Here is a 12844-nt window from a genome sequence, read left to right on the forward strand (position 1 = left end):
GCACACTTGTAATTTAACATCAAAAATGTGCATAGATCAGTTAATGAGAAAGCAGATACCTCATCAGAACAAAGCTCTTTGACTACATCTAGATCGACATACTCGAGACTAAGATCAGCAATCGCAGCATGTGGATCTTCCTTAATCTTAACTGGATTGTCAGAAGGTTGAAAAGCATTTTTCCCCTATAAGGAAAAAAGAAAAGAAAAAGATATCAGAAGATAGTTATGATCATGTAACAGACCCTGAGGTAAGAATTCACAGTATAACTTTCTTACAGGATGATGTTACATTCTTGTCCCTTTAAATATTCCTATTTCTGTTTCTTTTGTAAATTTGTTGAATTAGACACTATTAATACATACGTTTCAGTTCATCACATCTCATACAAAATTAATAATTGAGTGGAAATTTCAAAGAGTCTATGTGCCATATTTGGGAAAAATTGTTTTTATGCACTATTTGGTTTCAAGTGCCAATGCCAATAACCTATGTAGGTTCCATGTGCCGTTCACTGCTACAATAGTTTCTATAATGTGAACTGGTGCCAGCATGTTCTAACTTCATGCCTCTTGGCCTTTGTTGGGTCTAAGTGCCACAAGTACGTAGTCAGTAAGAGTTACGTCATGACTTTGTTAACAGTACATTGCAGCTGTGCGAGGTAATTGTAAATAGTGTGTATTATAATAAGTAAACCTACTCTGAAAAGATGAAAGAAAGACGAAGGTTCTTTCCAAAAGGAACAACATCAGTTACATGTACAAGAGAAGGCACACACAACCAGGAGATGGAAGCCTATGCCTCCCTCACCACTACCCAGTCTAAAGGTACATTATGAGCAGCTATGCATTAAATTCACCACTATTTTTAGGTATAGTGCAAACAGGATCATAAACAGATAAATGAATGAAAACGTACAACCTGTTTTCCAGTCCTTGACCGGGTCAGGGACGTAATTAATGAACCATATATAGGCTATTAGTACGCTGAGGTCGCCACTCCCAAAGTGATATATTAATGACTGATAGGTGCTATGAAATGAGAATGGAGTGTGTTGCTGGAATAAAAGATGACAGGAAAACCGAAGTACCCGGAGACAAACCTGTCCCACCTCCGCTTTGTCCAGCACAAATTTCACATGGAGTGACCAGGATTTCAACCATGGTATCGAGCGGTGAGAGGTTGATGCATTGTAGTCTGAGCCACAGAGGCTTAATTCACAAACAGATAAATATGAAATTAAAAACATAGCATTGTATGTTTTAATACAGTATTTTTTATTTTGTTGTAAGTAGTCTGCAAATGTCGATTCAAATGCAGTTCTCTATTACCCGATTGGAAACTCAAGATCTTTAGGATTATTACCAGTTGCAAGATGAAAATACTCAGGGTATTGGACTCATTCACGTTGCTCCAGTACAGCGGCACCATCATGGGAGTTACCAGGATCCAGTTGACTGTCACAGACAAACAACCATCCATTATACTGTCCCAAGTGAAACAGGTGAAGGGATTCAGGTTTGTAAAGCAACATTCCAAAATATTTTTTTCTCTTCGTCACAAAATGTTGCAGACGTTGCAGAGCATTCTAAAACGAGGCGAGTGTATTTATGAAAGCAAGAAAGGGAGAACGTCTAAGTTCAAAAAGTTCTCTTCACAGGACTGGGACCTTATACAAACACACAAGGACTCACTTCCCAGAGAAATAAGTCGCTACAGACGTGCCAAATCTAGCAAAGAGTACTTCAGCACAGATCTCAATATCAACAGGATACATAAAGCATTCATAAAAAAGTATCTGAAGAATAAAGTTAAATATAAATTTTACCAAAAGATATTTACAACAAAATTTCCAAATGGTTCATTTCATCGACCATGATTAGATACATGCTGAACGTGTGACCAGTCTGCTTGTAATATTTCTGCAGTGAAAACTGACATCGAATCACAGAAACTTAAGGCTCAACAGGACACACATAATAAAAAATATCAAAAAGAAATTGATGCTATGTCTCAGGATTCTTATGATGCACGTTTCTCACATTCTGACACATCCGTAATCTCTACAGATCTGCAACAGGTATTGATGGTGCCAACTCTCACCCACAGCAAAATGTTTTACAGTAATTGAAACAGACTTTCAACGTATTAGGTCGTGTTAAGTACATGTAGTACGTGTTGAAGAGATGTTAAGTACAGAACAAAAAATGGCCAGCCGGACACCAGTGGGATCAGAACCCACAACCTCCCGATTTCGCGTCGGTTGCTCTGCCAATTGAGCTATGGTGGCCTAGGCCATCTTTGTTCTGTTTGAAAGGATCTGAGCTACAGGTCTGGCACTGCTGCTAGCACACTGTAGAGTGCGTTTAAGTCGCCCGTTGTGGGACATATCAATGAATATTGAATTTTCACGACCGCATTGTAATCGAAACAGACTTTCAACGTATTAGGTCGTGTTACGTACATGTAGTACGTGTTGAAAAGATGGATCCCACTGGTGTCCGGCTTGCCATTTTTGTTCTGTACTTAACATCTCTTCAACACGTACTACATGTACGTAACACGACCTAATACGTTGAAAGTCTGTTTCGATTACAATGCGGTCATGAAAATTCAATATTCATTGTTTTACAGTAGGCAACATAATTGCTAAAATCTGGGCTTACATATAGCAGATTCTGATGATGGAGTGATGTGTTTATGGGATGAAGGTGTTGCATCTCACAGTTCTATTGAAATTGCATCTGCATTTTGAAGTTGATAAACAATGGCGATATTATTAAGAGAAGAAAGCTTATAATATGGTCGGCAGCTGCGCACGGCAGAATAAGAATTGTGTCATGATTTTCCTTGTGTTTTTCTCGATAGAGCATGGTCATTTTGACGAGGTCTATCACAAGTTCTTCTCTTAGCTGTGACTGTGATTTCAGATTGATTGAAAAGAGGAAGAAAGTTTTGAAGGCATACACTCCAGATGATCTGCATTCAACTGTAATAACTGCTCGACCTTCTAATCCGTTCAACGTCATAGCGATGGAGGCAGGCAACTTCTATGATGTGAACCATGCTGCAGACTCAGTTATATGTACTGCAAAGTGCAATGTATCAAAATTGAGCATTATTAAAGTATCAAAATACTTTCCTGATAAACTTTCTACTAAGAAAACATTTAAGGAAGCAGAGGACTGGAAGGAAGTAAACATTGTGAAATATGAAAAGCGTCCTTCTGACATAATATTCACTTATCTCAATAGTTTGTCTCCCAGGAGTCTACATCATACAAAGAAGAAAGATCACCTCAACATGCTGCCCTATCTTCCTGTTTATCCAAAGTCATTTTATGAACAGTAATGCTCTGTGTAACAGGTGCTGTGAGTTAGTATTTGTTTGTAGTGTTCTGTTCAATTAATATTATAGAAAGATTTTGTTTATTACTCAAAATAATGTCTTATGGCACTTAAAAACTTCATAATGAAAACGGAAAAGCGCTTGGAACCTTCTAAACCCTTTGTGTCAGTACTTACTCAATAATATAATTTGTTTTGTATAACATACCCTAAAATGAAATATCATATATTTCCTTCAAGTTATGATGATTAAATAAAGGAAAATCAAAACTGTACTTAAATGCCAAGGTTTTATCTCTCGACTGTAAAATTTTCTAAAAGCCACTTAGACCCTTTGAAATTTCCACTCTTCAATTAACAAAATATTTGCATTATTTCCTTACAAGTGATTCATGACTGTTCTACTAGTTCTGACCCGACACAATTTCTCAGGATAAAATCAATTCGTAACCTGTTTGTAACTATTTCTAATATAAATGATCCGTTGATGAAAATGTTCATACTGGGACAAAATGCTGGTAATCAAGAATGAGTTAGATGGAAAATTTATCATTTCCAATAACGGATCATTTATATCGAGTAAGGAGTTTACTCATTCATGACAAATATTTCAGGCTCCCTATGGGAATCAAATGCCCTTGCTGGCAAGACAGAGTTCACAGTGCACTATGTCTTCTGGTGTGGGCTAGAGCAGTTTTGTTACTTTAATTGATTTGTCTCAGTCTTATCCTTGGTTTTGACAATATAAAGTGATTGAGGTATGAGCAATGCTAGAACTGCCATTCGGTATGCAGGCAGTTCCTGTTATGGTGTAAAAATGTTGCTCATAAGGTTGGTTGGTGCAAGCATGGTATACTGATATGTAATAGCAACTTCTGGCTCAGTGAGGAAAGCAGCAGGAAACTACCTCACTCCTCGTCTCTTCAGTGATACCTAGGCTATTTATAACAGCTAACGGTGGAACTTTTGAGGATCCAACCAGCCTTCAGGCTGAGGACTGAACATACATATATAAGAATCAATATCTATATTGTTTATAAACGTCAATTACAGATGCTGCATCATAATTTTCTTTTGCTATTGGCTTTATGTCGCACTGACACAGATGGGTCTTATGGCAATGATGGGACAGGAAAGAGTGGGAAGAAGCGGTTGTGGCTGTAACTAAGGTGTGAAAATGGGAAACCACGGAAAACAATCTTCAGGGCTGCCGACAGTGGGGTTCAAACCAAGCATCTACCGAATACAAGCCCACAACTGCCCGACCCTAACCGTACAGCCACTTGCTTGGTCGTAACGGAACTAGGAAAGCATGAGACCCTATTATTACGAGGATGTCGAGTTTGTTCTTGTCTCATCTTCCAGTTCCTCCTTCTCCCCACACTGAGCTGCCACGTTGTTTATCCTAATATGTATTCCTGCCTTCCTCTACTTCTGTGTTCATGACATTGCCCAGTAGTTTAAAAATAACAAGCAGAATAGGGACACATGGCACAAAACTGTATGATAATTTGTCACAATCTTTAAGACATCCCCTGCCTGACAAACCTACCACATGAAACAGGAAAGCAGAAAGCAATTAGAAATTGGCATCTACAGGTTACACTATGTGCCAAATTAGGTGAGCAGCTGGTAGCATCAACACCCTTCTTACAATTATACTGTGCATCAGTGACCAAAAGTCTCATTACTAGGGCCCGGCTGTTTATGACCTAAAAATGTTAGAAATATGTAAGCATTTATGGCCTTAAAAAGTAATAAAATATGACAATAAATATGACTTCAAAATGTTTTGGAAACATTTTTGAAATCTTAAAAATCTTGCTGCTGTTTAAAATAACATTATCGAAAATATACTTTTTTAAATCTAGCACATTTAATAATACTAAATACGCCTATGAATTTATTTAATTCCTTAATTCAGAGGTAACTCTGCACAGAATGAAATAAATGTCAGATTTTTATGGGTGATCATTTATAATACCAATATAGTTGGTCTGTTATTGGATATTATCAATTTTCCAGCTAACTCCTTCTTGGTTGCCAGCGTTTCGCCCTCGTGTGCTAGGTTGGGCTCATCAGTTGGTACCTAGCACACCTACCAAGACGCTGGCTAGTGCATGCTGTGGAGGCCACTGCGTAGGCTAATTGTAGCCACGTCTTGGTAGGTGTGCTAGGTACCAGGAATGAGTTAGCTGGAAAATTTATAATGTCCAATAATGGACTATTTATATTGGTATTGCAAGCAGGTATGCGAAAATGGAGTAAAAAAGATAAAAATATGACAGAAATACAAAAAGTATGGGGAAATATTAGCATAATATGAAAAATTACTCAAAATTACAAAAAAAAAAAAACATTAAAAAAGCCAAAATATGACTTTATAAAATCCGTGAAAATTGCATAAGTTTAGTTATCATAGATAATATCATGCTTAAGTTGAATTTTCCATGGAAAGAATACAAAGAATAAGACATGTCATAAACATCCGGGCCCTACTCATTACTACTCCTCATTCTCGTTATGGATACCATGAAACATTACTTACAGAGTAAGCTTCAATGGGCACTTCTTCATCATGGTAACCAAATTTGCAAGACAACACTGACTTCAAAATATCAACCATTGAGCTACACAAGAGTAACTATGTAGGGGAAAGACTCCTATCAAAGCCATGTCTGATGCTGCATGGCAGCCTTTAAAACATCCAAACACAATTCTCCTTTTTATAACTAAAATGATTAAACACCATCACATCCGTTACAATACTATGTCACTTTTTATATGCTTATATGCCTTATTTTTATCTTATGCATTAGGATATTGTCTTATGACTACTTCATCACTGATGTTCATAACAAAGATGGGACCGGGCGAGTTGGCCTTGTGGTTAGGGGTGCGCTGTGAGCTCGCGTCCGGGAGATAGTGGGTTCGAATCGCACTGTCGGCAGCCCTGAGGATGGTTTTCCGTGGTTTCCCATTTTCACACCAGGCAAATGCTGGGGCTGTACCTTAATTAAGGCCACGGCCGATTCCTTTCAACTCCTAAGCCATTCCTATCCCATTGTCGCCATAAGACCTATCTGTGTCAGTGCAACATAAAGTCACTAAGAAAAAAAAAACAAAAAACAAAGATGGATATTACTTTTATTCCATAAGGGATGCTAAAAGGTGTAGACGAGCACCTGGGCCTGGATTTATTATGATTACACTTTTAGCTAAACTGAGCGAGTGGCTGTATGGTTTGGGTCACATAACTGTCAGGTTGCATTTGGGAAAAAGTGGGCTGGAACCCCACTGTCGGTTGCTCTGAAGATGGTTTTCTGTTGTTTCCTCCATTTTCATAGCAGGCAAATAGTAGGGATGTACCTTAATTAAGGCCAGGGCCACTTCTTTCCCATTCCTATCCTATCATCACTATAAGACCTACCTGTGTCAGTGCAATGTAAAGCAAACTGTAAAAAAAAAAAAAAGACAGACATTTAGCTCGTTACATACAGTTAGTTTCCTGGTACGGGATCGAGGATAAAGTGAGATTAAATTACACGGGCTGGGCTGAGTGGCTCAGACGGTTGAGGCGCCAGCCTTCTGACCCCAACTTGGCAGGTTCGATCCTGGCTCTGTCTGGTGGTATTTGAAGATTTAATGACACATTAAAAAAACTGCTGCAAGACTAAATTCCGGCACCTCGGCAACTCCAAAAACCATAAAAGTAGTTAGTGGGACGTAGGGCAAATAACATTATTATTATTTAAATTACACGGCATGCTTTTATGACCAAAAGCCCTTCCTGACAACAATCTCAATAGAAAAGCTAATGAATATGAAGATGAATGATGGTCCATAACTGACTGCATGTGGCCTACAAATAGGAATCATCCCATCATCTGCCTGGAAAGGAAAACTACAAAACACTAGATTTTCAGGATAGCCACAGGTGGGGTTCAAACCCTCTCGTCTCCTGATTGCAGAGCTTGGATCCACAGCCATACAGCTCGGTTTAGATACAGCAAAGTTCCTATTGTCACCATCTTTATCACCACCACCAAAACCACCACCGCCACCACTGTCCTCTTAACTACTTGTAGATGAATGGAAGTACATAATTCTTCTCAATTTTACCTTCTTCCTTACTCATCCTGCACTATTTTTCAATCTGTACAGCTCTAAAAACATTATATCGAACCAGAATATGCATGATACTGTATGGCTTTTGGGCTTATGGAGTGTCTAGAAAATAAGGTGAAATTCTTTACGTTTTGCAGAGAACTGCGCTCTGCGTCATCAGAAGAATATCTCGACTGTCCACAAGAAAGGCTTCTTATAAAGTATCGATTAGGTGGCTTTATAAATTAATTTGAAAGGCTTCTTAAACAATCTTTTAAAATTTAGATGATATAATAGAAGTGGAACGTACCATTTCCACTCTGCGAAACGTAAAGAATTTCACCTTATTTTTCTTGATATGGCATAAGCCCAAAAGCCTATACAGTATCATGTCTATAAGTATGGGCCGTGAAAGCATCAATGGCAACAAAATATGCATATTCAGAAACTGTAACTTATAACAAACAGTTTCTGGAGTAAGAAATGAAATCATATTTTAACATTCACAGCTGACATTGTGCACTCATAGTGACAGTGTAGTTCATTATCATGAACTTCCAAGTTTTCCTGCTTTGATTATGCAGCAAAGTAAAAAGAAACTCATCAGGGATAAATGAAACATGGACATAATGTGGTGGGGGTGGTATGGTTGTTTCAAGATGAAGTACAATTGAGAAACCCTCCTCTGGACATAAGAGAACTTATAATTATGTATTTCATTGGTTCCGTATTGAAGTGGGATTACAGTAAAATTAAATTCTTTCAAGGTCCACCTATTCAAAACAATGACGTTTTATTGTGATTCAATCACATGTCAATTAGTCAAATGGTACTAGTTTCGGCATCTATGTGCCATCATCAGCCTTAAATACAAATTAAACATTATATATATTCCTAAAACATCTAAAACACATTTTAACACATTATAAAAAACAATTGCTATAGTGATACATGAGATAAATTAAAATTATGATCAATTGATTGCTGTGATATAAAATTCTTAAAATTCTGGCTGTTCATTACATAGTTCAGTCTGTGTACATATGGGATAATTGACTTTGTGCTGTTGAGAGCTATCTATGTGAGTGACATTTATTCCTTTGATATTACGTGGTTCCGGAGAAGTTTACTTTGATCATCTAATATCGTGATATAAATAAAGATGAATTCCCACTTCAATTTTGACCTGAAGGAGCAAATAGCCAAGTTAGACATTGGAAGCAATGTATGGAAGTTACTAGAATCATTAGGATCATTGAATGATGATTGACTCACCTTGAGCAGCATGTTAAACGTGTTGCTACACAGACGGAGCCGGACAAAGTGTGTGGGCAGCGGTAAAGGAGGCGGAGCTCCTGCAGAGGGATGGAAATACAGTGGGGCGGAAGGGTGGGGTAGTGGGGATAATTGCCGGGAGTGTGTATTCTGGAGTACTTGGAAAATCAAACTGTTTTACGATAGTTGGTATTTTTAAGCCAATCGATTAAAAGATCGAAGAGGATATTGGCTTTCTCGTAAATTTCATTTAAGTTATAATTGGGGTTGAAGTATTGATCACAGTTGATGTAACAACTTTCAATAATATTCATTATGGGTCCCTTGTTTGCTGTTTGAAGAACTTCCATATCTTGTTTAATGTCGGTAAATTTGTGATTAGTGTCGTGCATATGTATACCCATGGTGGAGAACTTATTGTCTCATCGCATTGACGTGTTCTGAACATCTAATCATACAGTTGCGTCCTGTTTGACCTATGTAAGAGCTGCTGCATTCGTTACATTTCAGTCTATATGTTCCAGATTTGGAGTAGATACTGGGGGTATTGAATGATGTAGAGTTGTGTAAGATTTTGGAGGTTCTGTTGTTAGTTTTGAATAAAATTCTTACATTGTGTTTCCGGAAAAGGTTGGTGATTTTGTGGACGTTGTTATTCTAAGTAAAGGTAGTTGAAATAGGAGTTTTTCTTTTTCATTTATGAGTTTGGTTTTAGGCCGGTACCTATATTTGTCTATTATTTATTCTATAAACGGCCTGTTGTACCCGTTGAACTTGGCAATTGCCCTTATGGTATTAAGTTCATTATTAAGATCTATCTTCGCCATAGGTATGGCAAAAGCTCGATATACCATGCTAATGTATGCTGCATCTTTGTGCATTATGGGATGTATGGAATCTTTGCGAATAGTGTTAGCAGTTTGTGAAGGTTTCCTGTATATTTTGTAAGACAGGCCAGATGTATTTCTAATAATAGTTATATCAAAAAAATTATTGCTTTATTGATTTCTGACTCTAGTGTGAATTTCATGTATGGGTCAATACTATTCAAGTTTTGAAGAGTGGAGTCTGCATTCTTGGGTAATTCATCCATAATGTCAAATGTGTCGTCCACATATCTGGCTCATATGAGAATATTTGGAAAGTTGTTCTTATTGATTTCTGTATGTTCCAAGTTATCTAAATAGATATTAGCCAAAATTCCTAATGAAGGTGATCCCATCGCCAGGCCATTCTGTTGATATATAATTTTGTCGAAAACAAAGGAGTTATTGTTGACGACCAGTTTTAGAAGCTGAATAAAATCATGTATTTCTAGTTTACTATTATTATTATTATTATTATTATTATTATTAAATATCCAAAGCAGTTGGGAACCCTATTTTACATAGTATACTAGGGTTATAGTTAAAATATATTTTCAGTTTTACAATGAAAAAGAATTCATGTATCTAGGCAACGGAAAATGAAGTGGATGAAGTTAATAACATATTTGTAACAGCCCAGCTTCTTAAACAAATGATACAGGGGTTTAGTCATGCCTTCTTTCAAATGCAGCACATTCAGACAGTAGGTGATCCACCGTTTGTGAGGATCCGCAAACACACACGTAGCCATCAGGACGATCAATTCTGAATCGATGAAAATAGTAACCAAATTTGCCATGACCAGTCAAAAATTGAGTAATTTCAAAGCTTGGCACCAACACGTTACTTTGTAAGCGGTTGAAAACCTCAGGGAGGAATATTTCTTTGGTATTCTAGTTTACTAAGAGAAGTAAATTATTTTCCATTATTTTTGGAAGTTTGATGATGATGATGATGATTGTTGTTTAAAGGGGCCTAACATCGAGGTCATCGGCCCCTAATGGTACGAAATAAGACGAAATGGAATGACATATTAAAAGTCTATAATTCCCCACTGACCAGAATTCAAAAGCGTGAGAACGAAGAATGAATGAATGGACATGAATTTAAAACAATCAGTGGATGCGACCCGCAATGTCGCACATTCACATAAACTGACGTGACGAAAGAGTATTACTGACCAAGGGAGTACTGCTATAGCATAACACAATCGATTATGCGTGCAGTCAAAAAGGGGTCCTAAATCAAAGTTCCCGGCCCCTCATAACGGTACTGATCACTAGCAAAGTAGAACCATGGTATTTGTTCTGTTGCGGTACTAATCAAAAGTAGCAGAGACTTGCGGTATTCCACAGGTGGCCCGGATTGGTTGCGCAGTCGATGTTAGTTTTCAGTCGTCCTGCTCGTGACGTCATCACAGGAGCACTGTGACTGTGTAGCATACAACCGCACGTGTATATCATTTCGTTGTTTATATATGTCTGTCTTATAAAGAAAGGATTTCCACGTAATAACTATACGTAATTTCTTTCCGTATATTGCTGTTGGTTTATATAGTGGCCTACTGTATTTTGCGTAGTGTGTGTGTCGTAGTTCGTTTCTGTGAGGTCTCTGTTAAGTTGCTGTGTTTCGTGCAGTGAGGTGCACTTATTTTCTTTTCATTAGTTGCGTGAACAGTGTAATAGTAGCTGGAGTGAAATTTATGTGTTCATTGTACAGTATCATTGCGATAGAAAACTGTGCCGTTAATGATTCACTGACCGAGCTCGATAGCTGCAGTCGCTTAAGTGCGGCCAGTATCCAGTATTCCGGAGATAGTGGGTTCAAACCCCACTATCGGCAGCCCTGAAGATGGTTTTCCATGGTTTCCCATTTTCACACCAGGCAAATGCTGGGGCTGTACCTTAATTAAGGCCATGGACGCTTCCTTCCCATTCCTAGGCCTTTCCTGTCCCATCGTCGCCATAAGACCTATCTGTATCGGTGCGACGTAAAGCAAATAGAAAGGAAAAAAAAGGATTCAATGCAATCTACAGCGACACCTGATTGTTCAGCAGAGGGATTTCGGTACCTCGCTGGCTACCCCGCCAACCGTGAAAGAAAATATGATAGGTCAATGCGAAGTCCAACTGGGGAAATGCTTCCATTTCTTCTGGTACAGCGCCTGTGGGATGGACAGAATTTTATCTCAGGGAGGTCTACTCGTTCCATCTTTAGAGTGGTAAACCAAATACAGGAATTTGAGGTAATTTTCAGGGACACTCACAGACGTGCTTAACTGTGATGCATACCTAACACTATATGCAAAGTGTGTCAAATAATTAGCAGTGAATTCCCCGCTGTACCACCAAAAATATTAAAAATGTTAGAACGAGAATATTTATACGCAAACGACAAATGAACATTCGGACAAGAACTGAAAAATCCATAGCAGCTCATCGGCGAAAGGTACGACAGTGGATTTCATCTTCAAAAGCAACCACTCGATGACATTTAATCTCACAGGTAGAACTGTGTTCTAATGAAGTGTTTTTTCTGTTCTTATTGTTTAATTTTTAAAAGTAGACTATCTATGCGGAGCCTCCGTGGCTCAGACGGCAGCGCGTCAGCTTTTCACCACTGGATACCGTGGTTCAAATCTCGGTCACTCCATGTGAGATTTGTGCTGGTCAAAGCGGAGGAGGGACAGGTTTTTCTCTGAGTACCCCAGTTTTCCTGGTCATCCTTCATTCCAGCAACACTCTCCTTTCATAGCATTTATCAGTCATTAATAAATCACTTTGGGAGTGGCGACCCCATTCTAATAATAGCCTATATATGGTTCATTCATTACATCTCTAACCCGGTCAAAGACTAGAAAACAGGTTGTAGGTTTTCCAGGACTATCTATGCATGGTTTCGAATATGAAGTTACTCCTGCTGCTGTTATAATATGTGTTAAGCTTTAAACTCGATACCTGCGGAAGTGAGTCAGTATATCGTATGTTAACATACGGTAGTTCCATCACGGAATTTCTGCTGTAAAGATTTAATATGACAAAGATTTCATATCTCTAGATATTTATGTTTACAGATTTGAAAGTGCGTATCTTTCCTCAAACTAGAGGAACTTGGAAATGTTAACAAATTTCAAGCATTGGTCAGTGTGTCGTCACGTTACATTTACGCCTTATTCGTAATGGAAATAATGAAAAATTACTATGCTGTACTCTTTTTCAATCTTATAACAGCAGTAATTTTTATGTCTGG

At 38.1% G+C, this 12844-nt stretch overlaps 1 protein-coding gene across 1 annotated transcript in view; it reads right to left on the bottom strand.

Moving 5' to 3' along the window:
• Nucleotides 1-5973, bottom strand: part of LOC137502355 (uncharacterized) — a 45866-nt gene extending 39893 nt beyond the window's left edge. Inside the window, exons 1-2 of the mRNA XM_068229364.1 lie at nucleotides 5896-5973; nucleotides 60-185 (exon numbers count right to left, since the gene is read on the bottom strand). Of these exons, the coding sequence (XP_068085465.1) occupies nucleotides 60-185; nucleotides 5896-5973 (204 nt within the window). The remainder of the gene's footprint in view (nucleotides 1-59; nucleotides 186-5895) is intronic.
• Nucleotides 5974-12844: the final 6871 nt, after the last annotated feature.

Source organism: Anabrus simplex, chromosome 10 (genome assembly GCF_040414725.1).
Source record: "Anabrus simplex isolate iqAnaSimp1 chromosome 10, ASM4041472v1, whole genome shotgun sequence".
In the NCBI taxonomy this organism is placed as follows: Eukaryota; Metazoa; Arthropoda; class Insecta; order Orthoptera; family Tettigoniidae; genus Anabrus; species Anabrus simplex.